General features: G+C 47.1%; 1 protein-coding gene across 1 annotated transcript in view; it reads right to left on the minus strand.

The window, feature by feature from the left end:
• Positions 1 to 20,662, minus strand: part of SOS2 (SOS Ras/Rho guanine nucleotide exchange factor 2) — a 1,344,468-nt gene that overhangs the window by 593,884 nt on the left and 729,922 nt on the right. The window contains exon 10 of the mRNA XM_069638977.1: positions 2,025 to 2,680. Coding sequence (XP_069495078.1) covers positions 2,025 to 2,680 — 656 coding nt within the window. The remainder of the gene's footprint in view (positions 1 to 2,024; positions 2,681 to 20,662) is intronic.

The following is a 20,662-nucleotide window of genomic DNA, read 5'->3' on the forward strand; positions in this document are numbered from 1 at the left end:
TCTTACCCTGGTGGACTGTCTTGGGTGGCCAGATCAGAGGCACGTTTTTGGCGTCTAATACTGGAACTACCTTCATGTGTCCCGATTGAAATCATCCGCCTGACACTGGGCATCTGCTCAATGGACTCAATGCTCCCAATGAAACGTGGCCTACTATATCTGAAGGCCATTACAAACCCACAGTGCGACCTATTAAGACTACTGGGTATGGACATGACGAATAAACTAAATTCCGGGTTTGTCAAGTCCACCCATAAACCTTTCCAGTTCTATTGACTGATCGCCTGACAGGGGACTTGGCTACTGGGAGCTTCAGAGAGAATTTAAAGAAAAAATGCCGGACTTGGATAGGTTAAAAGATCACTCACACCTTCAGAGCCTGAAGTCCTATATGTACACATCATATGTGTTGTATACCCCATGGAGAGCGCAGCGCTATCTAATGCAATGTCCCTCTGGAAATTTGCACAGGCTCCTATTGCTTCTCCAAATTAACAGAAACTGAAGCAGACCGAAATATTCTGCAGCCTATGCAAAAACCACAGCTGTCCACAAACTGGGAAACACATTTTAACTCCGTGCCCTACAATGCTTTCTGCGATTTAGCTAAATCTAGGTGGCTTTGTCATAATCTGTCCTCATTGGGTCAGAGGGCCTTCTGGCTCCGATGTTTGAACCTGTTTGTTTTGAACAGTTGGCCCTATACCGGGTTTGGCTATCATTTGAACAATTGCGGGTACTATCTGCTGTTAGTATCTGTACAGTAGTTATGTGTAGAGCCACTGTCCCCAGCAAGGCCCGCTGAAGAAATCTTGTTTGTGTGATTGTCTGTTTTTTTTACTTTTTACTCATATTATTACTGTCTGGAAACCTCACTTGAGACCCTGTGTGAAACTATTGTATGAACCCATTAATGATGAACTGCCTGTATGTATGTATGTATGTATGTATGGTATCTTAAATTTGGATTCTGTATTTTAAATTTAAATTCTGTATTAGCTTTTTGTATGATTACTTTTTATTTTCGCCAATGTGTTTAGTCTTTGGCTAACACATTAAAGTATAAAATAAAACCAATCAAATAATCGTTTTTTTCAACTCATGAGTGGGGTCACCGTCTGATCAAATCCGTTTGTGGAACCATTCATTCTGTAGTTCTACCAATTTCTATACAATTACTCGACTACACTCTATGAATGCTTCTTTAAATGTTTTGATTTTTTCGTGACAGACATTCAGCTGACGGTTTCTCAGTTGACTATTCGTGAATACCCCTTAAATCGTAAGCAACTGGTCTATGAAAAACCTCAGCTGCACAGATTTATGGAGTACAATGAAATCTAAATTGTATTTCTGGACACTGGAGACCACCAACAATCTTTCAATCAACCTTTTTACATGGAATAACATGTTTTATTTTTTGGCGGTCTTAAATACCACCCTTGTAAATACACAAGGTATAGTAGTTTCAACATCTCGACTGCTAAATGTGCCTAATTCTGTTTTCCCAATATGAATTTCTATCTCAGGAGCGCTTCATTTTCGTAATGCACAAAGGCCTTCTAAATCATGTAGTTGGATTGTGCCGATATTGTTTGCTACATATTGTTTCATAGTGTGGGGGAGAACGGTCTGGAAATGCATATGTATGTTTGCGTAACATCTATGATTTAAATACATTGATCTTCGATTAATGAACAAACATTCTGTGGAGGTGCAAAGCAAAGTACTAGTTGTAAAGAGAAGGTCAATTCTATAATAAAGCATCTAGTGGAAAGCATCTTTTTTAGGTCCCATTAAAGGGATCTTTAACTCTCTCTGTGCTCATTAAGCTCTATGCTCAGTGGACAGATTGTGGTCAACTTTAATTTCAGAATACACTTTTTCAGGTTGATTGGTGTTTGAGGTTTTACCTCCTCACTAATCATGCCATAGGTCTGTTCAATGCTGCACCCGTGTGTTTTGGTTTGTGAGATACAGCATTAGGCAAACATTCGAGTGAAGCATGCTTCAGAAAGCCATACCTGCATACATATGGTACGTGAGCCTTTCAATTAATTTAACCACTGTTCCTCCTTTGATAATGGGGATGCCACCTCGGGCTTGCAGGTTTTCTTCAAAAACAATATTATCTTCAGAGTCTTCCTCTACAAACCGATATACTTCTGGACTGGGAAGTCGCAAGGGCTGTTCATTTTCTTCTTGTAATAACACTGAATCAAGCATGCGATCGAGGGTACTACGATATTGAAGGGAAATCAAAGCAGCCATCCAGCTGTTTTTTTCTTCTGCAGACTTGGCAGAAAACAGAATACTATTTTCATCTTTCGAAACCAGTTCAAAAGCATGTTTGTATTCACATGTGTCCTCCTTATCATTAATTTGAATTTTCCTCATGATGAACTTCTCTTTCAATCTATACTCTGTATTACTGTAGCCTGGGAGTCGCGATTGTCCGTGGTTTGCTTTACAGCTGATCATTAAACCATCAAATAGGAAGATGTGGCGCTCGTGTTTAGCTCCAACCCTCATCATAGTGCCTTCCATGATGAACTCATTGCAGCATTGGCCAATGTCTTTTCCTTCCCATCCGTCTATGTTTTTCTGGATCTCGTTCATTTTTTTGATGGCCAAATGTTTGCTTCTTGTCTGGCGGCTGTAAAATCGAGATATGGGATCCCTATAATTGGCCAATAAAGAAACTTTAGTTTCATATATAATTGTTTAAGTTGTACAACTTTTTTTTCATCCATACATTTGCACTGACAAAGAAATTCACCAGACTAATATATTTTGTTCCAATCAAGAACTTGGTTATTTGAAAATTAGTACATTTACAGGAATAGATCTGAATTAAAAATAAGGCATCAGAGCAAATATCATGAAAAAAAGAGCAGGCTTGAGGCTATCTTTGAAATAAAGACGCACAATATTTATACCCATTATGAAAATCAAATTGAAGGTTCCTCGTAAATCACCACATTAGCATCTTTCGTATGGTAATCATTTACAGTGCAATAATGAAAGGTTACTTTACCTGCAACATTGGTTCTCTCACTTAGTTGTTTAATTAGCTTTTGCAGTATGTACTCCATTTTTATTTTTCTTGAAGCCTTCTTTGAATTTTAGCAGTAAGATCTGAAATTCTAGCATGAGTCAACTTATCATGGACGTTACAGAATATCTGGCTCCTACTTTATTTATTTTTATTTTATTGTGTTTTTAGTTTATAAAACGCACACAACACATTTAGACAATAAATCTACACTTACAGATTCATTTCATTAAGCAACATTCAATCATCATACATTTACACTAAAATGCAATACCAAAAGGAAATAAATAATTTAGACTAATCTCCCCATCAATTTAATTACACAATTTCATTCAAAGATTTATGAATAACTAAAACCCCAACACAAGCTATAATTAATTTAGTTGGCAAGTGTTAGGTAAGATTTTCATAGCAATGATACCTCTTCCTGACCTGTGTCAACCCCAGAACTTTTTTGCTTCACTGGTGGATTATTTTTCCCTATACCTCAGTGAGTGGGAACCTTTTTCCACACTCAGAAATCCTTTTACTCTTTTTATGGTTGTCATTTTGAAGACTCTCCTATAGTGTTTTTTTAATCTTATCCTCTTTGACAGCTTTTGGCATGAACTGCCTATTGTTGCTGGGTTGCACTTTGGGCTCCCTCTTTAACTTTCTCTAGCTAACCTTGTGAGAACTACAGTTCCCAAGGGTAGAAAGGATATGATATCCGCTCTAAACTTTATTTAGGTGAGACCAGAACACTACACCTTATGTGGAGGGCTGAGGAGATACAATCCCCTTTTCTCATTTTAACTAACATTTCTGTTACAGGGACAACCTTACCTTAAATGGCGGGTGGCAGTGAACCTTTTTAGTTTCCACAGCCCCCGTAAAGGCACTCATGCGTGTTCATTTTACCAAAATGGCTCATGTCTTCTTTTTCCCCATTTCATTGTTTTGTTCTTTCTAGTTCCTTTCCGTGACCTCCAGGGTGGGAAAATCCTTTGCATCAATTTTATCTTCGGCGGGAGACTTCAGTCAAGCTCGCTCAGGCTCCAGAGTGTCTGTGAAGGCAGGAAGTGAGGGAGGAGTCAAACACTCTGCAGCCCTTTGTCTTCCGACCTGACTCCGAGAATCCAGTTCTAACTGGGAGGCTGGCTGTCCTGAAAGGACTGCCATCCCCCACTCCAAGTTTGAAGGTTGCAAGTCTGTTTGATTGGCTGGGTATTCTGCATAAAAGCCAGATCCTGGAAGCTGAAGAGGTAGTGGACCACTGGACCTGAATCCGAAGAGGAAGATGAAGAAAACACAGCCAAGACGATTTCCAGCAACCAGAGAGCCTGCTGTGTAACCGAAACCTGCTGTTACCCTTCCTTCCAAGAGATCTGGGGACTCGGAAAAGGACAACCCAACCCAGAGTCTGGTGAGACCCGCTGGACTCAAGAAGACCTGCATATTGAGCCATCCGACTTCATGCTTCAACACTGCAGGCTGGAATACCCCAATATTCTCAAGCCATTGTGCGGTGCATGACCTTCCGAATCAAGCTGAAACTACCTCTAGAGATGTGAATCAAGTGCGGAAAAGTCCCCTCACCAAAGTGCTGGACCTTACAAACGACGAGAATCCAATCAGCAATATTCAGTATTCTTCTGGCTCCTGAAAAGGGCGCCAAAACCACAGAGCAACACTCAGCCTTGAAGAATCTGTTGCCTGCCTGCTTCCCCATTGATCCCTGCTGCAGAAGCCCTCCCAGTGTCCTGTCTTCAGCCTTCATGACAAAGAATTCAGCGACCAGGTTTTTGGCTGCAGATCCTTAAGTCTTATGGCTGCACCTCTTCTTCCGTGCTAAGGTACTCTGTTGGCTGGGCCATTTACTTACCTTAAGCCTGCGTTATTTCTGTAAAGCTGTGGGGTGTTCTTGTGATTGGGAGTCCTCTCATCCAGTTCACCCAGGCCAACCACTGGAATCCTCCTAGGGTGTCTTCTCAGAAGCCCCTGGACCCTAACTAACTTTAAATTGAAATACTTGTTGAACAGTCTTCCTCAGGAACTCTGACTTTGCTTGCAACAGAAGCCTATCACATCATGCCTACAGCTGGCTCCTAGAATACTAGGGTCCCTCTTCTGCTCTCGAGTGAACTCAAGCAATAGAATAGGGGAAGACTGGTAAGTAAAGGATTTGGTCATGAAAGGTTTAACAAGTACCTACTTGTTAAAGAGTTGGTTGTTAACTAACTAGGAAGGGGAACAGTTACAAAAGTTCTTACTTACCATGAATGTGTGTTGTGCCATTTTGAACAGTATATACAAGGTTATTTTACACACCTGTGAATTGGTTGTGCCTCTTCCTCAAAAGTAATGCTGTTGGCTTCACTTTACTATTCCTGTTAGGATATAAACGTGTGAGTGCCCCAATTCGGTATTGCTTCCCCTGACTTGCTGCTAGCCTGTCTAGAATAAGTCTGCCTTAGGTTATACTTATCTTTAAGTTGCTGATAGCTCCTTTAAAAAGTAGGGTTTTACTTCCCTTGAGTTAGCTGTGTGCCATCTTAAAATAAGTTAGAGTTATTGCTTAACTCAATCTCTGTTCCACTGATCTGAACAGCAACTGTAATAAAGTCTACAACATTAGGTGTTATCTGCCTAGAATAGCTGTGTGTCACTTAAAGTCTTCTGTAGGTTCCAAGATGGCTGCTTTCCCCTGAGGACGCATGTCTCTGGTGCTCCGTGCAGGCGGGATTCGAAAGGAGTCAAATGCAGACTAGAAGGAATGAAAACCATGCCAAAAAGCAGAGTTTTGTGGCAGATTGAGGTGGGGATTACACGGGACACTAGCCTCGTAGCAGTCGCTGTTACTGAATAGTGCCGTGATCGGTGTGTGCTCAGTGAAGCAGCCGCGCCCAGGTGATGTTGGCGCGGAACTGCCCCTTGAGTCAAAGTGCAGGAAAAATTGTTCCTGGACTGAGGTGGACCCCGGGGCGGCCTTTAGGTGGATTGGAGGTCCAGAGCGGGGCCCCTCCTCATCCCGTCCCCTGCGAGGACGAGTGGGTCTCCCAGCGAGAGCCAAGAGAAGTAGCAGTGACGGTGGTGTGCTGCCTGTGTGGCGGAGCTGCGAGTGGGACCCGCTGAAAGTGGCGCGCTTCATACATAAGGGCGCACACCGGTTCAACAGCAGTCAGCTGCAGCGCACAAACGCAGAGGAGGTGGACCTGGTTCTGCTGGTGCGGATTACCCGCACCAACCCAGACTGGTGTTTTCGGGCCCCCCGGTTGTGCGATGACTCCAAGGAATGACTGGTAGAAGGGGTAGGTGGAGTCCCCCTGGACCCTGGGATGCTATCGGGCCCATACTGAGCAGAGCGTGGAGTCTCAGTCCCACAGGAGGCAAAGGGGAGACAGCTAGTGGTCGGCTTGAGAGGAAAGGGCAAGCTGGCTCAATCTGCCTGGTACTGCGTGGTATTTGCCAATTCCCTCCACCTTTGAGACCCCCAGCAACTTTGCTGGATTTTGAGGACATGAAGCGATTTATTGTTCGTGACACGATAGGGTATGATGATGATGTGACTGAGACGAGTCTTGAGAGATTCGTAATGAACTAATGGGGATTTCACCCGCTTATTTTTTAGCGGCAGTAACTTCCGGTGCTTCAAGCCACAAGAGGTGCAGCGACAGCGCAATTCGATATTAAGACACACGGGTTTCCGTGTCATCAGATGCGAGTCAGTTCATAAGGTCCCTCTTATGAAGAGGTAATACACATGTCTATTGTCAATGAGATTGAGACATCAGTGTTAGAAACATAGTGTATCCGTATTTGATGATTGGAGAGAAGATAATGACACATAGTGGATTATTCTATTAGTGAAATAATACTGGTCACAATAATTAGTACATGCATGTTGATAGTGTTTTCTGCAGTTGCTCACGTCGAGCTATTGTGAATTGAATTGGAGTGGCTCTGTGGTACCTGAAGTATAAATTGGAATCGGTACATGTTGATTGAACAGATTTTAAGATAGTTTACATCTCAAGATTTTTTGCACTGGTTAAGTTGTCTACCTGTCTTGTGTGTTTTCAGGAATTGAGTAGTCCTACACAATGGTTGAGACTCTCCCCTAAACTAACCGATGTCGAGTGATTTTGTAGAAGAACGACACGGTAAGACTTACTTTAGTATACTTAGTTACTGTGTAAGTAGTACAGCAGTGAAACGTTCATTACTGACTGCTGTTTCTTGTTATTTTTCCCTCAGTTTTGCTCTCCCAGGTCAAGAAGTGTGTAGCAAAGTGCCCCCCGCAATACCCTTGTGTTGGGTGGCATATATCCAGTTGAGTGTAGTGTTGTACAGTAGTGAACTCCCCAAAGATGAAGAGACATGAGAGAAGGGAATAGATGGTCACCCTGATGAAGTTCTGGTATAATATATGAAATGGAATGAAGAAGAACGAAACATGTTGGGCAATCAAAATGTATTGTGATTTAGTGACAATATACTAGTAATACAATATATCGAGTTGAATTTACCCCAGGGTAGCAGTGATTGCGGTCGAGTGTTTTTAACAGATGGTATACTGTACATGTGGTATCCTTTAGTCAAAAGGAACCAGTGGGCTATAGACAATTTTTTTGTCTTTCGAGAAAGTGTGATCTCTTTTTTTGTATATGGTTTAGCTTTGTATAGGCAGGATGTCATAGGGTTGAGCACAACACAGCTTGTTTTACATATGGAAAATGGTTTTAGGATACATTTTGTAAAATGAGTTTTTGGAATTGTTTGCAAATTTTAGGAGTTGTTCTTAGAAGGTTATTACATTTGGTATTGTGATTTATATGAAATAAAAACGTTTAGTATAATTTGTGTGTGGTGACCTAGCATTTATTTGTTAAAAAATACTAGGTAGTATTGACCTGGGAGTAAGAGAAAGGGGTAGCAAGTGGACGTGGGTTGATCTTTCTGTCATAGGATTGTCCTGTAGTTGTTCTTAAGGAGCCAGGTCAACACGTCGGTAAAACGGCTCTACGTCTCTGTATGTATTTTGTGCATGATTTTTTTTAACCTGGAGAGAGTGAGACCCTTTTTTCCCCACTCTCATGTATTTTAATGTGATTTTGTAGACTTTTTCTTTTGGTTGTTGTGGGATATTTTAACCCATACAAATGAGCCCCACGGTCTCAATTTACAAATGGGGAAAGAAACAGCAAGAAACTGATGCGCTAACCACTGTGCGCGCAAATAACTGCAAAACTGTGCATGGGTCACACTCACTAAAGTCTGCACACCACTGCCACACAGTGAAAGTGGGGGTGGCGACAGAATTCTCACTGCAGGAGAATGCCAGTGGGTGCTGTTACAGTTAACATGAAGCAAGGCCACAGAATTGGGCTAAAAACTGAAAATGCCTTTTAAAATGCAGCTTTTGCAATCTTCACAGTGCTGTTTTACCACTAGACCCATTCATTTTCCAGTGAACCATTGAAATTAAAAGTGTACTGAAATCACAGATCCTCCAGGTGGCTCAGAGAAAACGGGCCTCACTGACTGACAGCAGCTAAGAAATGTATTTTATGAAAAACCAGGCCAGCAACAGTTTGTTTTCAGTTACCTGGGAAAGACGTGGCTAAAAGTGGCAACATATAACAATTTCAGCTGTACAGAGAAAACTACAAACACAGGCTGGATACATATATCCAGATTGCAAAACAAAACCCAGCACTCAAGGACAGAAATAATGCTGAATTAAAAGTGTATGTGCTGCCTAAGAAAAGTGATTTAAAAGACTCCGTTTAGATGTGCTTTTTCAGGGAGAAAGTGCAAAATTTGCCTGTTTAAAAGCATGTTTTTGTGAAGGGCCTAATTCTTTAAATATCAAAATCTACCTGTAAACTGTGTTCAAGTTATATGTTGTAATGAAAGCTGTAGGTAATTCTTTAAAGTCAAAACCCAGTTTGGAATTAAATAATTCATTTTGAATTGACAGTGCCATGCCTTGGAAATATGACACTTCATGTAAACACCTTGCAGCTGCAGGAAGGCTTAATTGATGCTGGAGGTTCTCACATATTGACAACAATGAACTGATTAGACATTCGACTCTGGCCCAGCCAAGGACAACGGCAGGCTGCCTACTGATCCCTACATGGGAGGGGCCGGGAACTTGCCTCTCGAGGAAGAGGACACCCCACCCTGATCAAAGGAATGTGACAGCTGTTGCCTGTTGAAAGGAGAGAAAAAACTGCTAAAAGATATCTGTTGTTTAAATGCATATTTGTGATTAAGTTTTGAAACTCTTTAACTTTGGAACATGAAGAAGGACAAAACTAAAAGTTGGTAGTTGTAAATCTAATTTTATCCTCTTTCTTTGGCGACGTGAGTGAACCCTGTACTGCATAAGGAACCAAAAATACACCAAAACACTGACTGCGCCAAAACTATTAATGCTGCAAGTCTAATATTGTATACCAATGCTCTAGTGATGATTGCCCAGATATGTACTGAATTAGGAATTGTTAGGCCAAACCGTTATGATTAAAATTGACAAAATTCCACAGAATGACAAAGACAGCTCTCACTGAGATGGGAATTGGATGTAAAGATAAGGAACAAGTTACTTACCTGTAACTGTTGTTCTCCAGCATGGGTCTGGCATGGATTCACATGCTCATGAATATTCCCCGTCATCAGGCCGGGAATCCTCGGTATAGAAAAAAATCAGTATCAGTTTCGTTTCTGATCTGTCTTTCTTAGTGGTAACCAATCACTGGTCTCTGGGTCATACTGCCCCCAGCCAATGACTGCCCTCTCCCTAAGCCCCGCCTCTGGCAGCCATCCTCAGATTTGGTAGCACGTAAAGTGGCAGTATGACCAAGTGAAGAGCCGCAGAGGGGTAGGCGGGAGGGTTCGCATGTGAATCCATGCCAGACCCATGCTGGAGAACAACAGCTACAGGTAAGTAACTTGTTCCTTCTCCAGCATGGGGTCTGGCATGGATTCACATGCTCATGAATAAGAGAATACATAGCAGTACACACATGCACAACCACGGGAGGTGGCAACAGGCTCAACATTAAGCAATACAACAACTCAATATTAAGCATCTCTTACCTCCTCACCAGGCTCACCTTAAGCGAACAGGTTGCGCAGCACTGCTTGGCCGACCCTGGACTCCTCCCTGGAGTCCCGATCGACGCAGTAGAATCTTGATCTTGTGAAGATGTACGTCGACCTCCACGTCGCAGCCCTGCAGATGTCCAGCAGGGGCACACCAGACAGGAACGCCATGGTAGCAGCGATCGCTCTGGTCGAATGGGCTCTCGGACGGCCGGGCAGCGGTCGGTTTGCCAACCGGTGACAGTGCATGATGCAGCCGGAGAGCCATCTGGAAATGGAAGTCTTCGAGAGAGCCTTCCCTTGATTCACAGTCCCAAAGTTCACAAACAGCTGTGATGTCTTCCGGAAACTCTTCGTGCGGTCCACGTAGAACTTCAGCGTTCTAGCTACGTCCAGAGAGTGCAGAGTCCTTTCAGCCGGCGGCGAAGGAGACGGGAAGAAAACTGGCAACACCAAGGGTTCGTTGAGGTGGAAGTCCGACGGTACCTTGGGCATGAAGGAGGGGTGCGTCCTCAGCACCACCCTCGTGTCGTGAAACGTCAAGTATGGCGGCTTGCAAGATAGGGCCTGGATCTCTCCCATTCGTCGTGCGGAGGTGATGGCCACGAGAAACGCTGCCTTCCACAAAAGAAATTTCAACGGTGCCGGGCATAGGCTCAAATGGGGACCCCATGAGCCTGGTCAGCACCACGTTGAGCTCCCACGCCGGGGCAGGGGCCTTCACCGACGGGAATGATCGGAACAATCCTTTCATACATTCCTCCACCAGTCGATGTGACCACAAGGACGCCCGTCCCGTAGTTGTGGTGTATCGTGAGATGGCGGCCAGATGTATCTTGATGGAAGCGTGAGCTAGCCCAGTCTTGGCCAATGACAGTAGGTACGGCAATACTTGAGGGGCCGTAATCCGCAGAGGGTTAATCTTCTGTGCACGGCACCAGACAGAGAACCTCTTCCATTATGTCCGTAGCACTTGAGAGTTGAGGATGCCCTGGCCTTTGCAAGAACCTCTCTGCAGTCGGCCGGGATGTCGTACCCTCCAAACTCTAGTGCTGCAGGAGCCAGGCCTGCAAGTTCAGCGACTCCGGGTTGTGGTGAAGAATGGCGCCTCCTTCTCTGGAGAGAAGATCTGCGTCCGTCGGCAGCTTGACTGGTGTGGACGTTGACAAGTCCAGAAGGTCCGGGAACCAGATCTGTCTCGGCCACGCCGGTGCGACGAGGATCATCCTGCACCGGGACCTCTTGAGCTGGTTGATGAGCCGGAGCAGCAATGGCAGCGGAGGGCACGCATAAAGAAATAGGCTGTCCCAGGGGAATGAGAAAGCATCGCCCATGCTCCTCGGCTGGGGAACCTGCTGGCGAACCTCCGGCACTTGGAATTCATCGCCGTCGCGAAGAGATCGATTTGGGGTTCGCCCCATCGTCGGAAGAGTCGATCCACTTGATCCTGGCGTAGTTCCCACTCGTGGCACGAGCGCAGCTCTCTGTTGAGTGAGTCGGCGATCGTGTTTTTTATTCCTGCCAGATGAAAAGGCACCAGAAACATCCCTTGGGCGACGGCCTAATGCCACAGATCCTGGGATTCCTTGGATAGGGCAGGGGATCTGGTTCCGCCCTGCTTCCGGATGTAGATCATCGTGGTGGTGTTGTCGGTGAAGATCCTCACCACCTTGCCCTTGAGGGACAGAAGAAAAGACCTGAGGGCCCAGAACAATGTGCGGAGCTCCAAGATGTTGATGTGGAGTGACTTCTCCTCCGGGTGCCAAAGGCCTCTCGCGTGAAGATCTCCGGAGTGCACTCCCCAAACTTCCAGGGAGGCATCCGTCGTCACCGTCACCTGGTGAGCTGGGGTCTGAAAGTCCGTGCCTGCCGACAGATGAGAGCGGGTACCCCACCACCGGATCGCCTGACGGAACATCTCGTTGAGAGGGATCCCGTCCTCGAAGCTGCCCGTCGACTGGACCCAGCGGGCGTCGAGGAACTCTTGTAAGGGGCGCATCCGAAGCCTGCAAAGGCACACCAGATAAATGCAGGAGGACATCATCCCGAGAAGCGACTTGATAGATCTTACCCTGACCATGTCCGTGGCCAGCAGACGCTGCACCTTGCCCAGAATGGTCCTGGTCCTTTCCTCCGACGGCGAGGCCAGCCGCGCCACTGTGTCGAGCTTGGCTCCCAGAAACAGGGCGACTTGCGATGGAACCAGGTGGGATTTTGGAAAGTTGGAGAATCCCAGGTAAGTGAGCAGCTGGACGGTCTTCGCAGTGTGCTCCACGGCGAGCTCTCTTGTCCTTGCCCGGATGAGCCAGTCGTCCAGGTAGGGGTAGACGTGGATCTCCTGTAGGCGCAGCCGCGCCGCCACGGGTGCGAGGCACTTGGTAAACACCCTGGGTGCCGACTTCAATCCGAACAGGAGGGCCTTGAACTGGTAGTGCCGCCCTTGGACCACGAACCTGAGGAACTTTCGGTGTCTTTTTAGAATGGGGATGTGGAAGTACGCATCCTCCAAGTCCAACGACGACAGGAAATCGCCCTACTCCAGCTGTCCCAGCACGTGCTGGAGGGTGACCATCCGGAACTTCTGTGCCTTGATGTACTTGTTCAGTCGTCGCAGGTCCAGGATGGGGCGCCATCCTCCTGTCTTCTTTTTTACAAGGAAGTACCTTGAGTAAACTCCGGAGCCCCGAAGCCTCTTTGGGACCAGCTCGATGGCACCCTTCTTGAGCATCGCCCTTACTTAGTTGAGGGACGTGATTTTCCTTCCTGGCCACGGCTGGAACGCGGGGGCACTTCTTCTGAAACTCCAGGGCGTGCCCTTGGGCCAGGGACACCAACACCCAACGGTCGGTGGAGATGGACTCCCACACGCTGACGAACCTCGCCAGCTGGCCTCCCACCGGGGTGCTTCGGCGGGGGCCCGACCCCACGGTCGGTTCAATCTTGTTTGGAGGCCGCCTAGCCTTCTTGACCTCCCTGGCGACGACGATGGGCACCACCTGACTTGCCGCGTTCCCTGTAGGCTTCCTGGGACGAAGATCTTGCCGCTTGGCGGTACGTGGAGGAGCCACTGCCGGATCTCTTGGAGGCACCTTGTCTGCCTCCGGAGCTCCGAAAGGACGGCCGTCATTGTTGGAGCACTCCCAGTGCCCAGGCAGTCTCCGTGTCCGTCTTGATGGCCTGAATGGACTCATCAACCGCCTTCCCAAACAGGTTGTTCCCGTCGAAGGGCATGTACAAAACCCTTGGTTTGTACGTCCTGGCGGAAATACGTCGCCTTGAGCCATCCTTGTCATCTCAGGCAAACGCTGTTGCCCAGCTGACGGAAACCGGTGTCGGCGATGTCCGTTGCCACCGTTATGGCGTGGTCCGAAGCAATCTCACCTTCCTGTAGAATTTCAAGGGCCTCAGCCCTTTTGGCGTCCGCAAGGAAGTCCAACAGAGGGGCGATTTTGAACAACAACTCCCTGTCGTAGCGGGCTACGATAGCCAGGGCGTTGGCCGCCTTGATAGTCGTCGCTGCGGATGAGATGACCCGTCGTCCCATCCTGTCCAGCTTCCTGCCCTCGCCGTCCAGCGTGGAAGTTAATGTCGAGGCCGATGCCCCCCCAGCTTTCTTCTTTGCCGCTGCCAAGACGACCGAATCCGGGGTGGGTTGCGCCCGAAGGCACAAGGGGGCAGCGTCGGAGACCCGGTACTTCTCGTACCGGTCCCTCTTTGCCGGCGCCGTGGCAGGGTTCTTGAGGAGGGCAAGCCCCTCATCCCAGATGTCATCAAGAAGTGGTACGGTGAGGACCGTCTTCCTTTTAGCCTTGCGCCGTTGGTAAAGGAACCCTTCCTCCTTCTTTTCTGGGCAGAGCTGGAAGAGCTCAGATGGCCTGGAAATCATGGCATGAAAGGATCCAATCTGGTCGGGCGGTGAAGCACGAGCAGAGGGTGACGGGGGACACGTCCTGTCGTCACCTTCGTCGTCATCTGTACCTGTAGTAGCCGTGTCCATGCCTGTATCATCCCCATGGGTAGTAGACCGGGGGGAAGGCAGAGCAGACCGCAGAGGTGGGAGAGGTGGCGCATGATGCGTCCTCCTCCTCTTATGCGGTGGACTTTCCGAAGGTCCCGGCTCCGGTTCCCCCGTCAGGTCTGGCTCAGGTACCTCCGTTGGGGGGAGGGGCAACCTTGTCCTCATCTCCGAGCATAAGGACTGAATCGCTGACAAAATGGCCGGCAAAGTGTCCTGCGGCGCCAGAAACAACGGGCGCGAGGGCTCTTGGGGAACCTCGTCGGCGACACCGCCGCTCTCGTCGTCGCCCTCGTCGGGATCCCTCCCGATGGGCTGGGCCTCTTCTACGACTTCCCTGAGCTCTTCTTCAGAGGTCGTGTCCGTATCCAGGATGGCCACCTGCCCCTCCCCCACCTTTTCCAACAAGGACTTCGTGGGGGTCTTCTAAATGGGCCTGAAAGACGACTCCCTCCACGGTGGCAGGGAGACGCTGGGTCCTGAGGTCGCCTCCACTGGCGTCGCCTCCACTGGCGTAGCCTCCACTGGCTGAGCAAGGGCCGCTGCGACATCCTCAATCGAGGTCTTAGCAGGGTGAATTAAGGCCATCTTCACCTTCTGTACGCCTGGTACCTTCACCTTGGGGGGAGGGTCCGAGCCTCGCTCCCCCTCTGCCGGAATCTTCGAGATCGACCGGGGCCTCTCCAGAAGCTTCGCCGGGTTCTCGGACTTCCTCTTACCCGAGCCAGAGCGTTAGCTCGTGGTTGATGGCGCCGGTGAGGATGCGTCCTGTCTAGCAGCCAAGGGGCCCGACCGTTCGGCGCTCCCGGTGCCCACGGACTTGCGGTGCTTGGCCTTTTGTTGGGCCCCCGTCGCCGGGGCGCCCTCAGAGGACTTGGAAGACCGCTCGGACTTCTTTTTCTTCTTCTCGCCTGACGGGCACTTCCCTTCCAGCCAGTTGGCGAGACGGAGGTGGTGATTCTTCATCGTCTGCTCTGACATGTTCCCACAAAACGCACAGTCCTTCTCCGTGTGCGTCTTGTCCTCATGGAGACAGTAGAGGCATAACGAATGCTCGTCCTCCTTGAAAACATTCTGAAGCTGGCATCCAGGGCAGGTCCTGAACAGCTTCCCGGGCGTCGAGCTTCCTTTCTCCTGGGCCATGTCCGGGGTAGGCATCAGAACTTCTGGAATCCTCCAAAAGCGTAACTCGACAAAATCTTCACCCTTGAGGGGCACAGAAAACTCTGAAACGGATCCCCGTTGATCGGATGTAGAAATGGTGGAGCTTGAGGCTCTATTTAACTGAAAAATTAGAAAAATCTCCTGAAAAAGCGCGAAAACGCAGCAAAAGCTCGAGAGCTACAGCACGAGGACTCCCAACACTTGAATGTGCGGTAAAAATCTGAGGATGGCTGCCAGAGGCAGGGCTTAGGGAGAGGGCAGTCATTGGCTGGGGGCAGTATGACCCAGAGACCAGTGATTGGTTACTACTAAGAAAGACAGATAAGAAAAGAAACTGATACTGATTTTTTCTATACCGAGGATTCCCGGCCTGATGACAGGGAATATTCATGAGCATGTGAATCCATGCCAGACCCCATGCTGGAGAACCCATCAAATATGTAATGCATGTGTCTGATTTTATTAGGGGGCATAATTATAGAAATGTGCTTTTGTGGGAAAGTTAAATTGTGGTTCAAATCAATGTGGGATTTCCTAATCGCATCATAAAATATGACCGCTCTTTCTGACTTCCAATCAAGAAAAGGCAAGTGCCTTTGACCTATCACAGCCAAGTGGGTGTGGACTGTAATTCTGCCCCTACCATAAACTTTGTGATGTCACTTGGCATGATAATATAGGAACTTCACCACACACAGAGGCACACCGATTCCTGACTTCATCCTGATTTCCACGCAGCACTTTGTTCCTGACTTCTTCATTCTGTTCCAGAACTTTTCATCTTGCAGCTGAATCCAGACTTATTTGCAAAACCCAGGCCTCTGCATTTGCTGAACTCTTTTCAGCTAGGCCCAAATCTTGAACCATCCCAAACCTAAGGGTAATTAATTCTGATCCAGTCTGGCTTGCTACCATTAAAGCTTGCCCGCTGAAACTCGCCATCTCGCTCATCTACCGTGTCCAGTGACCAGAAGGGCCAATCCAATCCAATCTGAGGTGCAGTACAATTGACCAGAACCGCCCAGCTGACCATCACGGCAGAGGTACCCTGCTGCCGGTAGACCTGACACGTGATGACCAGAATTTGACAGTCCAATCTGAATTTATAATGCACTGTAAGTATAAACAGGAATCATAATAACCCATAGTGTATTTGCCTTGTCCTATCCCAGTCCATAACCCATCTTCGCTAACTTCAGAAACTCTAATATCGTCAGAACCACTCTTGCAACCCTGTTTACAATCTCAAAGTAATTCCCATCAAGAAAACGTAGTATACCCCACGTGAAGAGTTACAAGCAGTCATGCGCAACTGTGGAGATTCCCAGGCAGCATTCTTCTTTTTATTAGTCATTAATATAGTTTAAATCAAACCAATCTGTCATTTTTAAAACCAAATTTCTGCTTTCCTTTTCTGTGCTCTATTTTTTTTCTCCAAATGCCTCTCATTAAAATTACATAACTTCTTCAGTTTTATAGCTAGAGATCTAACTTCAACTCTCAGTCAAACGTAAGACCTGTAGCTACATCTACGACATTGCAAAACAGTATATATGACCAGTTTTGTATTCAACATTGCATTGCGGAAATAAGGCGCAAATTCACATTTTTGCAAAGTTTTACACATGTCTTTTCCCATTCAAAGTGTTTCTTAACTTCCATTCTCATTTAAAGTGTGTACTGTTGATCATATTGTGGCTTATGTTGGTTAGAACCTATTCAGTGTTGTTCGCATAGGAATTTACATCAAATTAAGCTTTTTTGCACACTTTTCATTGCTTCACAAAGCCTTTTTCAACTGTCATTTTAAAAAAAGTGTAAATTTCCCAAAAACACTTTTCTCTCTTGTTTGCGGAGGGAAGATTGTATTCAAACACTGTACTCTGTTCTTATTCCTGAATACCTTCTGATTACTTACATCTGTGTAGAATTGCTCATTTGTGAATTGAGAACTTTGCAGGGGGAAACCTTAACCTAAGCGCCATCTATTCACAAGCCAAAACTGTTCTTTTTCCTGTGTTTTCTATTATGCATTACTATAAATGAATTCAATTGCTTTACTTACTTTAATTGTTTTGTCACCACATTCCACATTGGTGATTGTTGCTATATATATATGGGATACATTACTCACCGTAATCGTATTTCTGATGCTTGTATCTGCTTAGATTCACATGCTGTGCATAGGCCGACATCTAGTGGAAGCTGCGGAGTATTACAGTTTGTTTTTCGAAGTCGAAAAATGGGCGTCGACACAGGGCGTGCCAGTAATACTATCCCTAGTGTGACGTCCCCTGTACCCATGATCCCTCACGCGTCTAGGATCCCCAGATTGTGTTTTTCCTGACTTGAGGTAGCATGAGGAGTAGCGTGAGTACAGATAGTCCAAGCAGATAGACAGAAAGGTTAGACTACAAGCAACCATGCGCCTTCTCTCGGAGGGGAGGAAGGGTGGGTCGCATGTGAATCTAAGCAGATACAAGCATCAGAAATACGATTACGGTGAGTAATGTATCCCTTCTGAGGCTTGTGGATCTGCTTAGATCACATGCTGTGCATAGATTAGCGAGCAGTACCAGAAGAAGGAGGTGGGATGTGAGAAGGGTCATGAGCAAACAGGTGTCTTAGAACCGCTTGTCCCACTTGTGTATCTGCCTTGGAATGAGTGTCAATGCAGTAATGCTGAGTAAAAGTGTGAATAGAGCTCCAAGTAGCTGCTTTGCAAATGGTGTCAAGGGGAACATTTGCAATGAAAGCCAGAGTGGCCCCAATGCCTCTGGTAGAGTGGGCCCTTGGCGTAAAAGGCAGAGTTTTTTCAGAAAGAGAGTAACACAGCTGTATACAGTTGATAATCCACTTTGAGATAGCGCCCTTAGAGACGCGATCCCCCTCTCTGCCTGTAGCTACGGAGACAAACAGTTGATCTGTTTTCCTTAGCGGTCTGGTTTTATTTACATAGTATAAGACCGCCCTACGCACATCTAGGGTGTGTAGTTTCACCTCAGCTGAGCTTTGTGGGTTTTGGAAGAAAGCCGGAAGCTCGATGGACTGGTTTACATGGAACTTGGATATGAATTTTGGTGAGAATCTAGGGTGTGTGCGTAAAACCAGTTTGTCCTTGTGGATAGTAAAGAAAGGATCTTGCACTGACAGAGCCTGAATTTCACTGACCCTTCTTATGGAGGTAATGGCTACTAAGAAGGCCGTTTTATAAGTCAGGTGTTTGAGACTACTTTTATGCATGGGTTCGAAGGGGGGCCCCATGAGCTTAGATAGCACCACATTGAGATCCCATCCTGGCGGTGGGTTCGAGATAGGAGGGTGAAGTCTCTTTACTCCTTCCATGAAGGCTTTAACCACTGGTACTTTCCACCACGAAACCTTGTTATGGGATGTGGTGTAGGCTGAGAGGGCTGCCAGGTGTACTTTCAGAGAGTTAAAAACCAACCCTGCATCCAGCAGGTGGAGCATGTATGTTACAACGTTGGAAGGAGTCTAATCAACCGGGTTGATTTGTTTACACTGGCACCAGATAACGAATCTTTTCCACTTGTCAAAGTAACAGTGCCTTGTATTTGGTTTCCTAGACTCTTTTAGAATGTCCATACACCTCTGTGGTAATTTGAGATGTCCAAACTCTATGACTTCAGGAGCCATGCTGCTAGGTTCATAGAGTTGGGTTCCTGATGCACTGTTTGACCTTGTTGCTGGGACAGAAGGTTGTACCAGGCTGGGAGTCTGATGGGCTCGCATACCGCCATCCTGCGTAGGTGTGGAAACCATGGTTGTCTCGCCCACATGGGAGCAACTAGGATGAGCGTCATCGATTCCTTGTTCATCTTGTACACCACCTTCCTGATGAGAGGAGTTGGTGGGAAAGCGTACGCAAACATCCCTGACCAGTTCATCCACAGGGCATTCCCCTGGGAGTCCGGTTGTGGGAACCTGGATGCAAATCCTGGGCATTGTTTGTTTTCGCTTGTGGCGAATAGGTCTATAGTGGGGAAACCCCACTGAGAGAAGAGATCTTCTACTACGTCTCTGTGAAGGACCCATTCGTGTTCTTCTGGGAGGGAGTCTCTGCTTAGAGCATCCGCTAGGGAATTGAGCTCCCCTGGAACATGTTGCGATGACAGGAAGATGTTCCGTCTGAGTGCCCATCTCCATATTTTCTGGGCAAGCTTGGACAGATTTGGCGAACGAGTCCCTCCTTGCTTGTTCAGATAGAACATGGCTGTCGTGCTGTCCGTCCTGATCTGCACCGACAAGTTTAGTAGATGGGGCTCGAACGCCTGCAGCGCTCGGAATACTGCCAGAAGCTCTAGCAGATTGATGTGGTTCTTGGCTACTGAGTGAGACCAGAGACCCTGAGCTGTGTGGTGGAGATGGTGAGCTCCCCACCCCATCAGGCATGCATCTGTAGTTACCACTGCCTGTACTTCGGGATCGTAAAAGGGTTTCCCCTTTGCGAGATTCTCTCTTGTCCACCAGTGTAGGTTCTGTACAAGTGTTGGCGAAACGACCACTAGATCGTCCCACTGACCACTTGCCTGAGACCACTGTTTCGCCAACCATTCCTGCATGGGACGCATGCGCAGACGCGCGTGGGGGACCAGGTAAATGCATGACGCCATCATGCCGAGTAACCGCATAGCTTTGCGTACTGTTATCTGTTGACCTGACTGATAATGCGGAATTTGCAGAAGTATGTTCCGAATTCTCTCTTCCGAAGGGAAGGTCAATCCTTTCTGAGTATCTAGGATAGCTCCTAGAAACTGTTTTGAGGTGCTTGGCACCAGACTTGACTTTTTCTCGTTGATGGAGAAGCCTAATTCGTGGAGGAGGTCGATGGTCCTCTGAATGTTTGACCTGCAGATTCCTGGGGTTTCCCCCGTTATGAGCCAGTCGTCCAGATAAGGGTACACTGGGATTGCCTCCCTGCGTAGGTGTGCAGCTGCCACCGCCAGTACCTTGGTGAATACCCTTGGTGCAGAAGCTATCCCGAAGGGCAGTACCTTGAATTGGTAGTGGCGACTGTCCACCTTGAAGCGCAAGTATTTTCTGTGCGCCGGGAGCATGGAAATATGAAAATAGGCATCTTTCATATCCAAGGTTGCCATGTAATCCCCCTTTTTTAGGAGTGGGATTACCTCTTGTAGTGTGGTCATACGGAATTTTTGTGGCTTGACATACTTGTTGGCAGGCCGTAAGTCTAAAACTGGGCGCATTGTTAAATCTTTCTTTGGCACAAGGAAGTAAGTTGAATAGATACCCTTGTTTACCTGGTGTCCTGGGACGAGTTCTATCGCGTCCTTTTCTAGCAGAATGGCGATCTC

Source organism: Ambystoma mexicanum, chromosome 14 (assembly GCF_040938575.1).
Source record: "Ambystoma mexicanum isolate Mex_15411 chromosome 14, UKY_AmexF1_1, whole genome shotgun sequence".
Classification (NCBI taxonomy): Eukaryota; Metazoa; Chordata; class Amphibia; order Caudata; family Ambystomatidae; genus Ambystoma; species Ambystoma mexicanum.